Raw genomic sequence first — 17,733 nt, 5'->3', positions numbered from 1 at the left:
CACACCTAATTCATTTACCAACACAAACCTCGTACACATACAGCTCACCCCTGTGATTGTGATAATCGATCGTGTGGTGAAAATTACAATGAAAAATGAAAGCCGATGATACGCACCACAGAGGCAAGCGAGATTGCGCTTATCATTATCGAACGCTTTCACTACTGGCACAGCCAAGAGTTTAAACGTCTCTTATTCGACAAGGCCCACTGTCATCGGAGTTGCATCGTGGGACACGGGTGCAACAAGAAGCTAAGAACATCCCGGCACCCATCGGCTTGTAGCACCGATTGGCTCCTAATTGCTGGTCACGAGTCAAATCGGCGGGCTGTGGAACAGTACTTCGTAATCCACATGCAGGATAAGGAGTTTTTTTCCGCTCTCGCGCACGCCGAGACGTGTTATTATCGTAAGCTTGCAGTGCGCGCAGCTTAAAGCTAATTTCGGCTGTTTCGTATTTTAACAGCCGACAACAACACAACCTGGTGGGCCAAAAGTAGAGTTTTTATTTTTGGTTTTGTTGCCACACAAATAAAACTACACATCAAATGCAGCGCAAGTCTGGCTGGGGGTTTGTTTTTTTGGTAAGCGTGTGCAATTTTTGTATGGTAAGCAGCGAGAGCGAACCTTTTCTTGCGCTTGAAGTTGTTCATGCGGAAGGATGATGAGAAAATTGCACGCGCTAGGCACATGTGTTCAAGTTTTTTTTTTCATTATTCCTTTTCGTTGCTGCCGCGGAAGGGCAAGTGTTTCGCGCATAATTAGCCATCGCGAACTCGCGCAAACCCCATTTCGGGGGAAACCGGCGGTTCGTGGGAAATGCGTGAGTGGCGATCCTGCGAACAGGATCATCCGTTTTTGCCGGATACAAACGTGCAATCGTGCAAGTCGGTTTTGGCACCAAACAAACCGGTGCTGTCTGGCTGTGCTTCCGCGTTACTCCAGTGTGTGGCAGCATTTTGTGGGCAGCTCCTTCGTTGTTTTTTTTGCGCAAACTAACTCGAAAATAACGTGCGATGCGCCTTTCCCTTTGTGCGCTCTCGATCGCACTGGTCACGGCGTGCAATTACGGTAGCTGAGGAGCATTAATTTGTGTGTGTTTGTGTTGCCCTGTGTGCCCAAAACGATGCTGCCACGAAACACTCTTTGTTATTTATATTGCCTGCCTCAATTTAAATTGCTTCTGAATTGAAATTTCGGCAACCGGTTACTTTTTTGTCCATGTGTGTACCCAAGATGTGCGTTAGATGTGACTGCGACGGCAGCCGAATAACAACAAAAAATCCCAACGCAAATTAACACTGCAATATGAGTATCAATTTGTGATGCACTTTTGTGATGCACTTGCTACGCTTCGAACGAAAAAACCAATAAACGGACAGAAATTACAAACCCTGCCCAAGCGGGACAGTGACCGATGGTGTATCATCGCTGAGACAACTACAAAAAAATGCACCATTTAAGGGCGATAGTTATAAATTCAAATATTAAAATTATACCCCTACGGCTTTGAAGCGCATCCTAACAAGTGTCGCACTTGCCCCCTTTTTTGTGGTGGAAAACTGGCCCACTTTGTACCCATTTGGGCAGGTGCCCACAGTGCTGGCAATAATTTGTCCCCCCCGCCATACACTCTCTAACACTCTTGCTCCCCTGCACTCCGCCTCCCATTGGACTTTGTTTGTTTTGCTCGGTGCACCGATTTTGCATCGCAAATTATAGGCCAACTTAACCTGCAGCGAACATGCAAGCGGATGGACGGGAGTGCCGCGGGAAGCTTTGACAGGCCGTTGCTGGGCACACGAAACCTGACAAAATTCGCGCTTGGTGAAGTGATTTAATGTGTCTCAGCGATGGCACGCAGCAGCTTCTGCCCCCGAAACGCTGTGTGCTGTAGTTTGACCACAGCACGGTCTCATTTGATGTGTCCCGGGTCGTCTTTTGGGACAGCGCGTCTGTGTGTATGTTTTATTTGGTAGTTAAATGTTCACACAACACCGTGTCGCCTCGGCGGCCTCCGATGGACAACCCGTGATAAGTGGGTCGAAAAATTACAGCCCGTGTGTTTGAGAAAACTAAAGCGAGCAAGGCAGCCAAGGATGCCACGTCGATCGGTAAATGGTTATTTATTTTTGGTACAATAATTACATTCCACGGTGAGAGTGTGTAATTATAAGTGGAGGCGGTGGAAACGGGAGTTGACAAGGTGTCCGTGTTTGGAAGTTGCTCTGTGTCGTTAGAAACGCAAGCACAGTGGGGCAAGTTATTTAAGGCAATGTTTGTTTTGCATGCTGTAATAACTTGCTGTAAAACTTTCAGGTTTACAGTAGGGTTATTTTTTTTTAATTGAATAAGTTAAGCCATTTTATGGAGCAATTTCTATGTGCAAGTGGAAGGTAATGAATGTTCATTTAGCTATGCAATAATTAAATTTAAATTTTTATGTGATTTAAAAGATCCCGAATTGATCTTCAAAAACTACTGATGATTCTGTAAACATATTTGATACCATCAATTTGCTTATTCAGAAACATTTAACATAGTTTCTTGATTAGTATACGTGATAGCACGGTGGAAGTGTGTATATATTTTGAACCTAATTTAAAATAATTGAATAGAAAGGAACCCAACAAAGGCATACATTATTAAAAAAGACGAAAAAAGATTTATTGCTTAGCAGGATAAGAGGACATAGGATATGCACAACATTTAATTATAAAGCTGTTTGTAACAACACTGGAATCACTAAAATTTGTTGAACTATTGCTTCTTCTTCTATTTGGCGTAACGTCCTACGCGGACATGCCGGCCTATACAGGCTTTCGAGACTTAATTCATTACCACGCAGCCGGATAGTTAATCCTTGCTACGGGGGGACGGTCCATTCTAGGCTTGAACCCATGTCGGAACCCATACTATCATTTTGTCCATAAAACCTTCCAAAAAGAGCGATTGAATTACATTTAGGTTTTAGATAGTTTTGGATTTAAAAAACAAGGCCATTTAAAAAAAGATTATCAGTTAATAATCAGTTCAGGTTCATAATTTAATAAGAAATCTATGCCATTAACAAGGATGAATGCAAGTAAGTTGACTTATGGGATAGCAGGGCTGTAAGACGTTGACGTAAAACGCTGGTTAAATTTAACTGTTGAAGGCTTGTATAAATGATCCGAATGATTTCATTCTTCTTAGCTAAGTAGCAGTATCGTGCTATATAAGCATCAGACAAAATGTGTAAAGAAATTACAAAATCAAAATTGATCATCATCCGCATTCTCAATTGCATTTTTGAGCAAAATTTTTTTTAAATTAGACGTTTCAAAACATTAAATTAGACATGAGATGTCAAAACAGATATAATTGTTTTACTATTAAAATGATTCATTCTATATTATATTGCAATGTATTTTTAAAGTGTTGAATTATGATAATTTCTAAGTTATTTTTAAAAACATATCTCATGTGACAAACGAACAAGGTATTCTCGAAACATTGGAAACAATCTCCACTGGTCAGCAGGTCAGGTGTTGCCGTGCTTGTCATTTTTCATGAAATAAATGCTTTGTTTGTAGAAATTATTTTCCCTCCGCACCATCATTAAAAGGTCAGGGCGGCGCTGATTAATGTGCCCGGGTCGCCCCGGGTTGGCTTGACTAGCGCACGGCACGACAAATGACCGCTTGCGAACGGGCACATGTGGGTGTAAACCTACCGGCACACCATACGAGTGCAGCAGCAGCATCGGCAGCAGGAACAGCAGCATCATTACCCATCATCATCATTCATACGCCAGGCAATGTCAGCGGAGGCGGGTGAACTTGTGAAAATCCCTTTTTCCCTGTGAGCGTACGATCCGATCGATACGAGGATACCGATGTTTAAGTAACTAATTAGCACCATGGGCCGGTGAGGATTTTTGCTACAGAAAAACACGGCGTTTCGTTTGACCTTCCTTCCCCTGGGGCCACATTCTGCAGCAGGCCACAGGCCTGTTAACCTTCCCGAGTGTGCCGACCCGTTCTACAAATGATCAAACATGGCGATGTGTTAAATTATAGGTTAGACATTCGGCGAACGCACAAGAACAAAAAAAAACCAAGAACCCCTGCCACGAGATCCCGAGGTCAAATCGAGTCCACACCGTCCTGTTCGTCCCTCACAAAGCGACAGGTTGCGACTGAAATGCTGCTTAAGATTTTGACACCTGCTTACGAAGGCCTTAATGGATAAGGATTTTCAACGCGTCGAGAGACTTTGCCGATCTTCGATGATCTCTTTTCACGCGGCTTTTTACACGGGGGAAAGTTCAAAGCAGACTCACTTTTTTAAGGTGCTAGCATTCGAGGAGATGTTGTGCAAAAATGCGATGCGCGGCTTCCCGTTTGATGCCTGACCTGATGCACGCGGGGCGTTATGTGGCACTGTTGGCTTCCATTGAGTCCGCTATCATAAATCGTACCGGGTGCCGTTGGGTTGCATCTCGTTTGCTACAATGTTGCTCAGTCGGTGGGAATGTGGGACGACCGGGTTTGCTGGAGGATCTTCTGGCGAAGGTTCCTACTATGCTGAGTGAGAACGAGTGCGACGCTTGCTGCTTGAATCGATGCACTTTAGAGGATCCGGTTCTCGATAGCATCAATGGTTAGCAGCTTAATCAACAAACTAACGCCCCTGGTCTCAGGGAATGGAGTAGCCGCGCGCTGCAGTGTTGGTTTTGACCGTAACCATTAAGTTTTGCATTTAAATTATACGTCATGAATGTCGGAGCGAAGCAATTTGCATGGAAATCTAATGGAAATCTAAGTACAAGCTCCTCGTAAACCTATCAGAGCTTTACTTCGACTCATCAATAATAATTAATTGTGAATAAAAGAAGATCATTTCTACGGACCAGCAGCAGACTAATTTAGCGTACAATAAAGACCAGCGCTCAATTATTTCTGTTTCATTCCATGTTTTAATATGTGAAATATCTGCAAAATATTGCTAGCAATTTCGTGAAATGTTCCCCCGTAGCTACAATTTTATGTTTATTTTCAATTTTCAAAAGAACTTCAAAAAGACCTCGAGGCATTGATTCCATCCCCAATTTAATGTCTATCATAACCCACCACCCAAATGCACCTGCTACTGGAACCGTTCATATCCTGTGCTCTCCGGTAAAGCAATCAGTGCATCGGGAGAACTCGCTTTTTTCGCCCCAAGAGTTACGTTGGTTTGCTTTCATGTTTATTCAAATGATGGTTCTTCCCACCTTAAACAAACATTGCACCGCCTAGAGCAAACTTTTCTTCACTTTATGTCCTCATAAATCGACTCCAGCAAACCATCTTCTTCTATCTTTGCTGCCAACTTGTTCCTACATAAAGAGAGAGAGAAAAAAAGATAACAAACTGGAACTATCAACTAACCATTAGCAATGCTCGTGTTCGAAAATGATCGCTTTCCAACGGTAAACAAATAAAAGGGACGAAGCACGAAAACAAAGACACCAGCAAAAAGATGCTCACACCACCAATCAAACCACGCCAGAATGTGCAAATGCAAATCTTCTAACACGTAAGCAGGCGCTTGCTCGAAGCACTTTACGAGCGTTCGGCGCGCGGTGTTTGTCATGCCAAACGACAATTTGCTGCGCTTGGTGCCTGCGTTCGCTCGTTCGTTTTTTTTTTGTTGTTGCTGTCTCTCTGTACTGTCAAACCCGCAGGACATTAATAGGGTACGGGAGAGGATCGACAACAGGGCAAAAAAAAAACCGTCGATCGTCACAACGGTCGCGCTAATGTACGGCTCGCGTATGTGCGAAAGCAACGCCGCGACAGCACAAAGAGCCCATAAAACAAACAAACACAGCGCATACATGCGTTTCGGCTGACGGCGGCCGGGCGGGTACGACAAATCATCAGCGAGAGTCCGTGCGGTGATGCAAAACGCCACGGGAACGATCCCCTTCCCTCTCGGTCCGCCAAGGGCTCCCGGGGGGGTTGGTCCCATGACACTGAAGGCTTCTCGGAAGGCCGGTGTGTATCGGCGCATGAAATATCGCGCCCTCCGTGCCCCGACAATGATCGCGCGCGCGCGTGATGACAAAATCTGTTGTTGTGCAAATAAAGGCACGAGGAAATTGGCAGGCAGGCGTGGAGGTGAGAGGCGTATAGGAAAATAAATAAAATAAAGCATGCAAACTGCGACGGCAGCATCCACAGGCGGTACGGGGCAAATTGTGCATCAACGGTAGAAAGAGCATAAGAGCCTCCAAAGCAAAAAAAAAGGGAGCTTCAAAATTAAGGACCCACAAAAGCTTGGGTGCCAGCCTGATCAAACGATGCGGAGGGAGCGCACGGGGACGGTACAATCTACAATCAGATCGAACCGCCCGGGCAAGTGATACAAAACGTGTCGCTTTTGCTGCCTGCCGATGTCGCCCCGGACACACTCGCTCGCGCCTCGCATGCGCGTGAATGCTAATGGCGTTTTTGGCTCCATTCTTCGCCCTTTTTTGGGTGCCCCTTTTTTTTTCTCGGGCGGGTCCGAGATGCATGTGTGTTGCCGCCGCTGGTGGCGTTTTTGACTTTAAATTTGATTTGAACACCGAGAAGGGCACGATCGGGGGAAAAGAAGTCACTGCCAGCGCGCACCGACATCATCATCTGTTTGGTCGTTGTGCCCGGGAATGCCTTCAAACGGTGGTGGCAGTGGCAGTGCCGTGCTGCAAGAGGCTGCACACAAATCCCCACGGACGCCCGCGGAACGTAAACTGCACGAAGAATAATGAAAAGTTATGTAGATGCATAATTGGACGGTTCGTCTCCTGGCGTGCGAGAAGCACACCTGAGAGGCATCGGCCGAACGGAATGCAAAAATAATACACAAAAAGGATTTGATTCGGGAGGCTTCTTCGTCTTCATACCTTTCCATTGTATCTTAGATGTGGGCAACTTCTATCACACGGTTGCAACGAGCTTCGAAGGAGGTTCGGCGGTCTCTTCCTGTCACTCCTGTGTTTCCCGCACGGGTGACTCCCTTGCTGCGATGCCTTTTCTTTGACCGTCACCGAATCAACGTACGTTTGCAGCGCGCAAATATTTGATTAATATCAAATCGGCGCTGGACAATAGTGTGGCGAGGTTGGAAGGTCTGTCCTGCTTTTTGCGGTTTGCCTTCTTGGTCAGTTGGAAGTACGGCGAACGAGCACAGCGCGTTGTAATTTGTGTGCCAAAATGCAAGCCGATCATGTGTGGGTCGTCTAGCGTTTGATGTGCTGCGATTAGATTCCCATTATTTGGCGAAGCATGTTTAAATTGCTCTCACCCTGGTTTGATGATGCTTCATTTTTGTTTATTCTTGGGCAATGCAATTCGCGTGCAATAAATCATTTCGCTTGCGTTTTAGTTGATTAATGGAATAGTGAAGCACCTGCCAACGATCGGGTTTATTTGAAGATTGTTTGAAAGGACCTTAGGATGAGTGTAGGAAAATTGCTGAGTAAAGCTGTTTAATTTAATTTAATATCCTAGTTTGTTATCCCAAAAACTACTTGAATACAATTATTTACACTGTAAAAAATTCAAAACACATTTAATCAAGGACAAACATAAAAGTAGTTAACTAACTCATAAAGTCTTAGAAAGGTAAGGATGCAGATTAGATATAGAACATAGATGTCTACGAAAGAGACTACGAAAGAGAACAGAGAGTAGTAACTTTTTCAATAACTTATCTCTAGCAATTTATATGCGTATAACAAGCTTAAACTTAAACATTTAGACCTAAGTTTAGACCACCAATTAGTTGAGAACCTTTAATACTTCTTTGATTTACTTTTTCATGTTTCAAAGGTTGCTTCAAAGGTTCAAAGGTTGTAATAATCAATGTCCAAGGCTCGTAATATCTTCTAATTTAATGTCCAGCTTTTAAAACTTTTGAGTTCTACTAATTCATTATTGTAATTAGCTCATTCTTCCATTAAAGTTACTATACTCTAGGTGGATTGAGTTCCTTCTTTCACTAAAAATGACCTCCGAACAAGTGTAATTACACGCAGAATAATAAAATAACAAAAACAGAAGATTCCTAAAAAGAACTTCCTCCGCGCTCGAGACTACCTGCTCACAACAGCGCAAACAACGAAAAAGCACGAAGAAATTAAAATTATTTACTCAACTAACTCAATCCGCCGAAAAAAAAAGCGCACCGGATGGTGTGCGGCGGTTGCGATCGCCCAGACACCCCTCAGACGAGGTGTCCGCGATGCGCTTGCGTCTCCAGTAGCCACAACAGTCGCAACACTCCAACGGGTGGAACTTGATAGACGGGTGCACCCATTTGCATAATAATACGATCGCACTCGATCGCCATCGCCGAAACGCGCCATCCGCCTTTTTTTCGGGAAACGCTTTAATCGTTCGCTCCTGCCCTGGTGGCTTCCGTTCCGGTGGTGTCGGTGCCATCCTTCGCAGGGTCGCTCAGGTGCTACGGTTTCAAACGGGGCAGAAAAGCGAGATGCACAAATGGCTCAAATACCTAACTGCCGCCGGACGACACGCCGGCAAACGGTGCTGCTGCTGCTGTTGCTTTGTGACGCGCTTTAAACGTGGGATTAATTGGATAGTTGGGCTGCAATTGTTGCACGATGTTTATTACAGTGTGTGGTGGGTTTCGCGCGAAAACACGAAAAGCCACTACCCCAGCCATAACAATTACCCCACATTGTCGCGTTCTTTGTGTCCCGTGCGCAACAGACGGTTGTGGCCAAATATCCTCGGGGCGCTGCCCAAAAGTCCCCCAAAGGGAAACGGATGCACGGATTCTCGACGCGTTTAAGGTATGTTATTATGCAAACTGACTCAATGTCACCTTTTTGAGGTTTTGTTGTGGTGTTGATATCCCTTTTTTACAACGTTTCGTTTAAACTGATGATGAAGAACGAAGGAGAAAGGTGTCGGAATTGATCGGCATAGAACCATCCAGTATAGGTGCGATTGATCGAGCTGTCCGATGCGCGTTCGAAAACAGCTCCAGCATCAACGTGTGATATCCTGCCAGGCATACGATTTCCGTGGCAACCTCCCATTACGGGTGTGATTCGTTAGTTAGTGGAAAAGGAAACAGCGGTGTAAAGATTTATAATCAATCGAATGAGTTTCAGTTTTGTACCGTTTGCCGTTGTTGGAGCGGCGATGTTTCGATCTGTGTATTCGAAGAATCGTTCCACCAAAAGACCGTTTGTCTTTTAGCGGGATCATAATTCATCAACTTGTTACTGGCACCTGACCGTGGGCTGATGGTGTGAGGATGGGCATAATACTAACGTCAGAATGGAATCCCTTTTACTCCCATTGTATTCCGGGGTCGCGTACGACCAGCTGTCTGGTAGGTAGTCCCCTTTTTGTGCCGTTTCATTGATCGTGCCCTGCCAAGGATACGCTTTGGAGGGTGAACTATTCAAGAGAATACTATCTGCATTCGATAATCTTTTGCCCCCGAACTATTGGAAGTCAATAAATTTGATTGCTGGATGGAGAGTTTGTGTCCTAGCTGTTGGATTGCGTTATGGGTTGAAGGTGCGTGTGGAATGTAGCGTACCGGATTTGTCTATAAATATTGTGATATGACCGTAGCGTTTGGTGCAGTGAGGTGAAGGATTTTAGATGGAGGAAATTGTTTCTAGACAAAAATCAGAACATTGCGATAGCTAAACAATAGAAGGGTCTCAAGCGATGACGTAGGATCGATAGGATCGATTGATAAATAACATATGAATTCCTTGAGTATATGAGGCCTAAAAATGAGTTCCAGAAGTTGGACTTTGTGAAATCAAAAGTTTTGAAGTAAATATTTTGGAGGAAAACGGAACAAATTCCATTGCTTTGGCGAAGGGTTTTCAAATGATCTCTTAAGTAAGCAACTGAATCAACAAATTCGGTTTAATTTGCACCGATTATTAAAACCCTCATTTAGTAATGTTTGAATGATATACAAACCAAAGCTAACAAGAATCAGAATACTTCCATTATACAAAAGCACTATCATTCTGCTTATTTTCCTTAAAACGATCACCATCTCTTTAAATTAAAAAAACCAACATACTTTCAACGAACCTGTCAATCATGTCAGCTACGATCGAACGCGTGCTTCAACTTACTGGGCCCAAAGAAATTCCATCATTACCCTTCGCGCCATTGTTTTTGCAGTTCATAAAAAGTCGATTATAGCACAAATTGTCAAATGATTACTCCTTGATAAGACGCAAACTCGTGCCACACAAGGTCGCCATCAGATCTAGTGCCGGGCAAGGAAGCCCTGGCAAGCCCGTTCCGTTCCAACCTTTCGTCCTTATACCAGCATCCCTTCGGGCTAACTGTAAAAAGTGAATAACCTTTCGATTTTTATACGTCATTCACTCGCATCGCTTGATTGTACTCGATTATGGAGGAAAATTACCTTCCCGACGATGGCTGGGAGAATGTGCGATAGAGGAAGAGGAAGAAATGGTGCATTTCTTTCACCCGGTGAAGATTGCATCTTCCCTTGTTGCCTGCAGTTTCCGAATGCTTGGAGCCAGCAGTGAGATTGGAGTTGTTTTATTTTATTTTTCAGGCGATTAAACAATTACTCTGTCGAAGCTGTTCGGTGCCAACGGAACATACAACAATAAAACCGCGGCCGGGAGCGGTTGCGAATCATAATTACATAAGATGAGTCGTCCCAAACCCCGAATGCTGTGTGCTCCTTCTTACGGATCCGTAAACCGTTCGGGGTGAAAGTGCCTAAAGTACTGTTTTCTCCTCCTCTTTCTCTCCCTGATCTACAGGGAAGTCCTGTCCGCATGTATCCGGATGGGTAGCGGTAATGGAAGATACCGAGCGTTGGACAACGAACTTAAAGTAAGTGTGTACGAACAGTGCCGGAAGGGCAGTCCAGCAGTGCGCTCATGCGGTCGTGATATGGCTCACACACTGGCTTTTCAATTTCGCTGCCAAATTCGTAGACTCGGGCGAATTCCAACGTTTTGCAGGTGGTGCCCATCGACGTCTTACCTGGCGGGTTGATCTGACCGAACATTACGGACACGATGTCAGGGTTTAGGGCATACTTTCAAGAGCAAAAGAACGAGAACCAACTTTCAACCTCTCGCCTTACTGGGATGCTTCCCGTTTTCTGAGGTTCCATGCGTTTGATCGTTAAACTGACTTTCATTGAGCTCGAAATCACGATACGATCGTCTCGGGGGCATACTTGTCAAGGAGGCTGTTTGGAGGGTGGCAGCAGCTCCAAAGATCGGGCCAGCTTTCCCACGGATTTCATGAACCAGCTGAGTGTTGTCCTGGTGGTTCTTAAGGGCGTTCAGTTTCAAAAAGATGGTAGCGTTGGTACGACGAAAGAACTAACATATTCTAACCAAAAGGCCTAAAGGTTGCTCAGGTTCCGATGGCGGTTATTGGCACAGGAAGCAGGTGGATTCCGTATTTGACACGACCCTGGTACGATGCAAAAGGTTGCACAAATCATAACCTACCCGGGCTAGAAATTACACGCAGTAATGACCGATCATTAAGTCACCGAGGGACCGAGCGGTTCGTCGCCATTGCCGAAACGGATGTCCCTCTCGCACCGTGGGCTGATCTTGATCATCCGCTGAATCTCCGAAAAAAAGCGAAAAGATCATTTGTGATCTGATGAACCTTTGTGAGGTTTTCCCCCCGATTGGGAAGAAGTGGTTGATTTGAAAAATGAAAGTCGCAGGCAAATGTTTATTTTTGGACGGTTTCGCAAGGAATGGTTCTGGTTGGTGAATCATGTCAATTGCAGTGCTTACGAGGCGTGACCTTAATGAGTGCTGTGGTCCGTTTCTCCAGTTTCATAAGCATTATCCGGGTCGCTTGTGATAGCCGTCCTGTGGTATTCAGGGCGGTGTATAATTTTCGCTACAATATGTTATTCTTTTTGGTTAATTGTGTGTTCAGGATACACACCTTTGTAAACAAAGCTGTGCGCTGGGAATCTGCCGTGAGATGTTCAAGAGTTTATTGTGCTTTTGTTGAGGTCATTTAAATGAAACATTACTCAATAAATTGGGAGTTTTGACATGAAACAACCTCTACTTTAAGCTGATGCTACCAAAGTAATCACACTGGAATTATAAATCATTTGGAGGTTTGTTCTTAACAACATTTTTGGCTATTGATTGCAACAAATGGACGATCCTAATGAAAATTTACCCTTGTTGATCCTTAAAAGAACTCGTTTATTTAAAATTTTATTTATTACCCGGTTATATTATGCGAAACTTCCTTTAAGCTACTTTTGAGCTGTCAAAAATACTAAAAACATGCATAACATTAGGAAAAGATTTTGAAAAGAAGATAAATAACGGATAAAGAAAGACAAATAACATTTTTTTTTCAATTTTTCGTTATATATTCGAAAAAATACAAATGTTCACAGAAATTAAAAATGTCAGAGCTTTCTGTATCTCTTCTTTAAGTGAGACATCTCTTAATTTGAATTTAAAATAGTTTTACTTTGTTGAGCAGTTTGTCTAGCCGATTTTGTAACGAATAAATTTTGATTTTTATTTTGGCCAAAATCCCAATGTGCGACACAGGTTCCCGTACGACAGATGAAAAGAACGTACATATTCGTGATTCTGTATTATTTATGTGTCTTTTACGTTACTAGCTTTTTGTGTATTTTTTCTTCCCAAAATTGGATTTCAACTAAATTATCACGCCGATTGTAATCGGCCCTTTTATTAAGAAAATCAATCTTCATTCCCGTAAGCGTCACAGGGTGACTCTAGTACTGCAGCCGGCTGTAATGAAACCAACCACACGCACACCACCACACACCCAGCTGTCAAACAGTGGTAGCTATTCCGCTCCCGTGCTCGAGAACGAAACGAACGATACCCGGTTTTTCTGTATGGAGTTTGCACTGACGTTCGAAAACGAAACGATCGATTGTACGCTGTCGCTTGCGGTTCGCACTACCACCCTCCGTCAATGTAAAAAATCGGATCGGAAAAACAGGGTCGGAGTGTGTTGTTTTTTCGCGTGTTCCGGGTTCGTGGACGGTTTCTGTTTGGCCGGAAGTGGACCGGGGTGGTGTAAACATTCGCCAACGACGGCGGTGAAGATGTGCTAAAGTGGAACTGCTCCAGCAAACGCCAGCGGAGGGTAGAATCTTGCGCAAAGTATGCATGTGGCTCGGTGCACGGTGCTGACTCGCTACGGTCGTGTACACTTGGGCTGTTTTTCGGTGTAAATTCGGCGTCTTTCCGGTCGCATGCTAGCGCCGGAAGGTCAAAAACACTGCTCTGCATCGGGACACATTAGGTAGGAATGGGTGTTGGTGCGTGAAACGGCAGAGAAATGGGCCCCAAAACTCCGTGTCACCCGTGCGCTTGTGGGCGAGGGGTGCTGAAAATAGGGTTAGGATAGGGCAGGGTTTGTTTTCGAAACCAACACAACCGTGTGCTGAAGTTCTGAAGCGAATGGAAAGGGGTGTGTGCGCTGGCGTACCAGCCGAAAGTTGGTCATCGGTGTTTATGTTTCACGGGGGAAATTGTTAAATTGAAAACGTTAATGCTTTTTTTTTCCTATTTTCTTCCCCCATCCAGCATGACCACCAAACTTACCTACTCAGCAAATTCCCCCCCATGGCTGTGATAGTATATTATTAGCATTACGCGTTCAGAGCACACCAAAGCACACCGACACACACACGTACGCACGGCTCCAACAAATACCAGCACCTTCGTCCCACTTCCGGTGGCAATTGCTCTGGCGCTGGTTCTAGCACCGCTGGTTTTCGAACGGACCGTTTCTCGGATCATCCGCCACACTGGACGACTGCAGGAACGCTGAGGGGCTCGTTTGGCATCGCTCGTCGCCACCACCGACAGTCGGCCCGATGTCACAGCAGGCGGTGGAAAGTGGTGGTATGAAAATTTCCAACTGCTCGAAACCGTTCGCGTGCACCGAATGCAACAAATTGTTTCGCCAGCTGAGCACACTGACCAACCACATGAAGATACACACGGGCGAAAAACCGTACAAGTGCACGATCTGCATGAAGGAGTTCCGTCAAACGACGACACTCTCGAACCATATGAAAATTCATACCGGTATGTATTGTGGGAGAGAAAGGAAAACGCACAAGATGACCCACCAGTAACACTAAAACGTTGCATTTTGTATTTTGTTTCTGTTTTCTGCAGGTGAAAAACCCTTCAACTGCAACTTTTGTGACAAACAGTTCCGCCAGCTGAGTACGCTTTCGAACCACAAGAAGATACACACCGGAGAAAAACCATTCGAATGTTCGGTGTGCGGCAAACAGTTCCGCCAGTCCAGCACGCTCAACAGCCACATCCGGATTCATTCGGATGATAAATTTTGTAAGTAGCTACGGAAGATCCTTCGAAAGGGTTTCGTTTGAAAGCAAAGGATATGAAAGGGATAAAAAATTAAACGAAGTGTATCTACTTTAGGTTCTAGCAAAGACCGCGTCAATAGTTTATCAGATATTGTTAGACTGCAGAAAAAAAGTTAGAATAGGTTTATTATGTTTTTTTTTTTCAAATCTTTTTAATCCTCATAATATGGATATTTATGCCTTCAATGTGTCCCCCCTACTTGACGAGAAGAAAAGCATTAAACCAGTACTAAATATCACCTTCAGCTAGTAGCGCTTACAAAATGACTCTATGCCAAAAATGAATGATCAATAACATTCCGTGTCTTGTGTGACCACAGCTTCTCTCTACCCTCCTTCCCATCTAGACAATATTGACCTGATAGGTTCCTAACCTCTGTCTTTAAGGCATAAAACCCTTCAAATGCAGCATCTGTCCGAAGGAGTTCCGGCAGACGACGACCCTAGCGAATCACATAAAAATCCACACAGGTGAGCTTCTTCTTTCACGCCTCCCGAATTATAATGCAGAAAAGAACGTTTAAGTTTATCCATATCCATCCACAGTGCTTGAATAGTTGATGCAAAGCAAATCATGCAAGTAGCAGTGTTAATGATCATAATTTTCCTCCTGTTGTATCGTTGGCAGGTGAAAAGCCGTACGCCTGCACGTACTGCAGCAAAACCTTTCGCCAGACGGGTACGCTTTCGAACCATCTGAAGATTCACACCGGGGAAAAGCCGTTCGAGTGCTCGGTGTGCGGCAAACAGTTCCGGCAGTCGAGCACACTGAACAGCCACATTCGCATCCACGCCGACGACAAGTATTGTAAGTACAGGTTTTTCAATATTGATTTATTTATCAAACAGTGGCAAACGATCATTTTCTTCAAATTCCATCATTATTGTTTTTAAATGTTATATTCTTTCCCTCACACTCACATTATGAACTGTTTTTGAAGTTGAACAAAAAAGGAATAAATTACACTTTTCAACAGGCAAACCTTCGCAAACGGAGCCACGGTCCATGGTGGCGCTAAATGGTGGGCTTAATTTAAAGGACGAGGACGTCAAACCCTTCTTTGCCATGATGTAAATTGCTAGCGGCGGATAGCTTGCCTCTGTCCCCCCCCCCGTTAAAAGCAACCGACTCTTCTAGTGTTCGCAGGAACGTCAGCTAATATGTTTAAAAAAATAGATAAGGAGCGAGAGCGGTACGATTCGCACCTTTGATTGTGCAACACTACCCGGCAAAGCGGATGGGAACCCACCACCACCGATTGGGTGCGTTGTCGATTGCTTTAAATTATTTTTCACCATGCACCATGCGGTGTCGCGCCGGTCGGAAGGCGACGGTGCAGCAGCAGGAGCACACAGGAGCTTACCGTTAATAAATAGTTGCAATTTAAGTTATAATAACTTTATCGGTTCCGCGCTCGGATTCCATCCCGGGCCAGCAGCAGCATCGTCTTAGTGGCTTCCCAAAAGGGTCCAATTTCGGGGCGTTCGCGTTTCGTTTATTTATTTTAATATGGTAGAAAAGCAATTTCATAATTTATTACCGTTAATAGCCGCAACCGATAGGTAATCTTCGTCCGGTTTTTTCTTTTCTTCTCATGCTTGTGTCCCCCCTCTATGTTTCGTTCTCGGGTTCGTTTTCTTTTTTGTTTTGTGTTTTAAATTAGTGTTATTGATTTGTGTTCATTCGATTCCGTGCAGCAATTGGGGCTGTTTGCCGCTACACCGTGGCTAGGGCTTACCTGGAGGAAACAGTAAAGTAAGGGAGAGGGAAAACAGAGTGCACGTCGATCCGTGGCACTATAAATAAGAATCGAAAGCGAAACAACTGTGGACAAAAAATCACGCCCCCCCCCCCTGGTGGATGGTGTCGGGACGGAGACGGGGGTTGCGCATGCTGCTGATTGGCATGGCAAAAAAGAATGCAATTTTTATTGTGTGTAAAAAGCCAAGCCAAACGAGCATGTAAGTGTATCCCTCTCTCTCTCACCCGGATGCTATGCTGGATCTTTTGTGCATTCGGTGTGGACGAAGCGACTGCTAGAGCGTAATCTTAACTCTGTAAGAGCCAGAAAGAACTTATCAACCGGTAGGAAATGTGTGAAGCTCTAGAGGGCAATGTAAAGCAAAAGAACGGACAGAAAATTGCAACCCATTTTCCAAAACTTGAGATTCGAGTCGTAAAAACACGAACGCGCCAAGCTGAGCGCGTTTCCCGTTCATAAAAGCTCATCCGCTCGATAGCGAAACAGCTCGAGTTGAAAAATAGAATAGTCTTGAACAAAATTTAACTGACAAACTAGCAGAAATACACACAAACAAAATAAAAAAAAAAACAAAAAAGGACAAACTTGATAGAATTTATCGCCCTTCTTTGATGAAAGTCTTAAGTTTACTAACAAGCTGTACAGATTACTCTGCACAATCGATCGGACTATGTGTTTATGTGCATGTGTGTGTGTGAGTGTAGATGCGGAAGGAAAGAGAACAAAGCAAGCAGAGGGGGTAGTATGCAAATATCAGTACTGCGATGGTAGTGTTTATCATTGTAGGGCCATAGCGGAGTCAGAGTCCGATCGGGCGGAGTTCGAAAGCGAGACACCGCTCGTGAAGGCGAGCCGCTGAGCGAGAGACAACGGTGCGTGTGTGTGTAGCAACTAATGTGATGGAACGAATCATTATGTATAATAAAACGTAAAAGAAGACCTACATCTGATATGCAGCTGGAGCAGTGGGATTGATTTTGTAAACGTTCGACGGTAAAATAGAAAAGTGAGAAAATTATTTTGAAATTGTTATCATATTTATTTAAAACATTTGAAATCTATGTTTGATGCTGTTTAACAAAACAACACATCTTCAATGCCATTTTCCTGTTAGCTTTGTTTTTTCCCTCAGTAACTGGTTTATAATAACAGCTTTTGTGAAGCAAGCAATCCAATATCTTTTTTCACCTCAATGCATTCGTTGAGTAGATACAGATCCAAGCCCATAAGTGTTTCAAAGCCACATACGCTGTGGGGGCAAGAATTGTAGTCTTGTTATCGTCCAGAGCATTCTAGAGCGTCCGGTTTGTGGCGTTATAGGTGTTAGCCGACACTTTATAACAAGCTATTCTAAAGACATGTGTTGTTCTTAACTCAAGATGCGATGTCGAACACGTGATAGGCATACACATATGTAAAAGCTTTTATTGTGGAGTAAAAGCGATTGCAGCTCCTATCATGGAAGCGCCATCATGATCAAGATCGCCTAAACGATTGAGTTGTATGGGATGGCAATTATTGTGCATCT

At 44.2% G+C, this 17,733-nt stretch overlaps 1 protein-coding gene across 2 annotated transcripts; it reads left to right on the top strand.

Moving 5' to 3' along the window:
* Positions 1-12,935: 12,935 nt before the first annotated feature.
* Positions 12,936-17,155, top strand: LOC120949988 (gastrula zinc finger protein XlCGF8.2DB-like). Of its 2 annotated transcripts, XM_040367668.2 has the most exons (6): positions 12,943-13,340; positions 13,625-14,131; positions 14,225-14,404; positions 14,830-14,913; positions 15,071-15,250; positions 15,420-17,155. In XM_040367668.2, the coding sequence occupies exons 2-6, from the start codon at positions 13,918-13,920 to the stop codon at positions 15,515-15,517; spliced, it is 756 nt and encodes a 251-aa protein (XP_040223602.1). In that variant the 5' UTR covers positions 12,943-13,340; positions 13,625-13,917; the 3' UTR covers positions 15,518-17,155. The 2 variants fall into 2 exon arrangements, with proteins under 2 accessions (XP_040223603.1, XP_040223602.1); XM_040367669.2 differs by lacking the exon at positions 14,830-14,913 and having other exon boundaries at positions 12,936-13,340.
* The last annotated feature ends 578 nt before the right edge of the window (positions 17,156-17,733 follow it).

The sequence above is a fragment of the Anopheles coluzzii genome, chromosome 2, assembly GCF_943734685.1.
Source record: "Anopheles coluzzii chromosome 2, AcolN3, whole genome shotgun sequence".
Classification (NCBI taxonomy): Eukaryota; Metazoa; Arthropoda; class Insecta; order Diptera; family Culicidae; genus Anopheles; species Anopheles coluzzii.
Note: the sequence above shows the minus strand (reverse complement) of the source record. Positions and strands in the feature narration are given on the sequence as shown.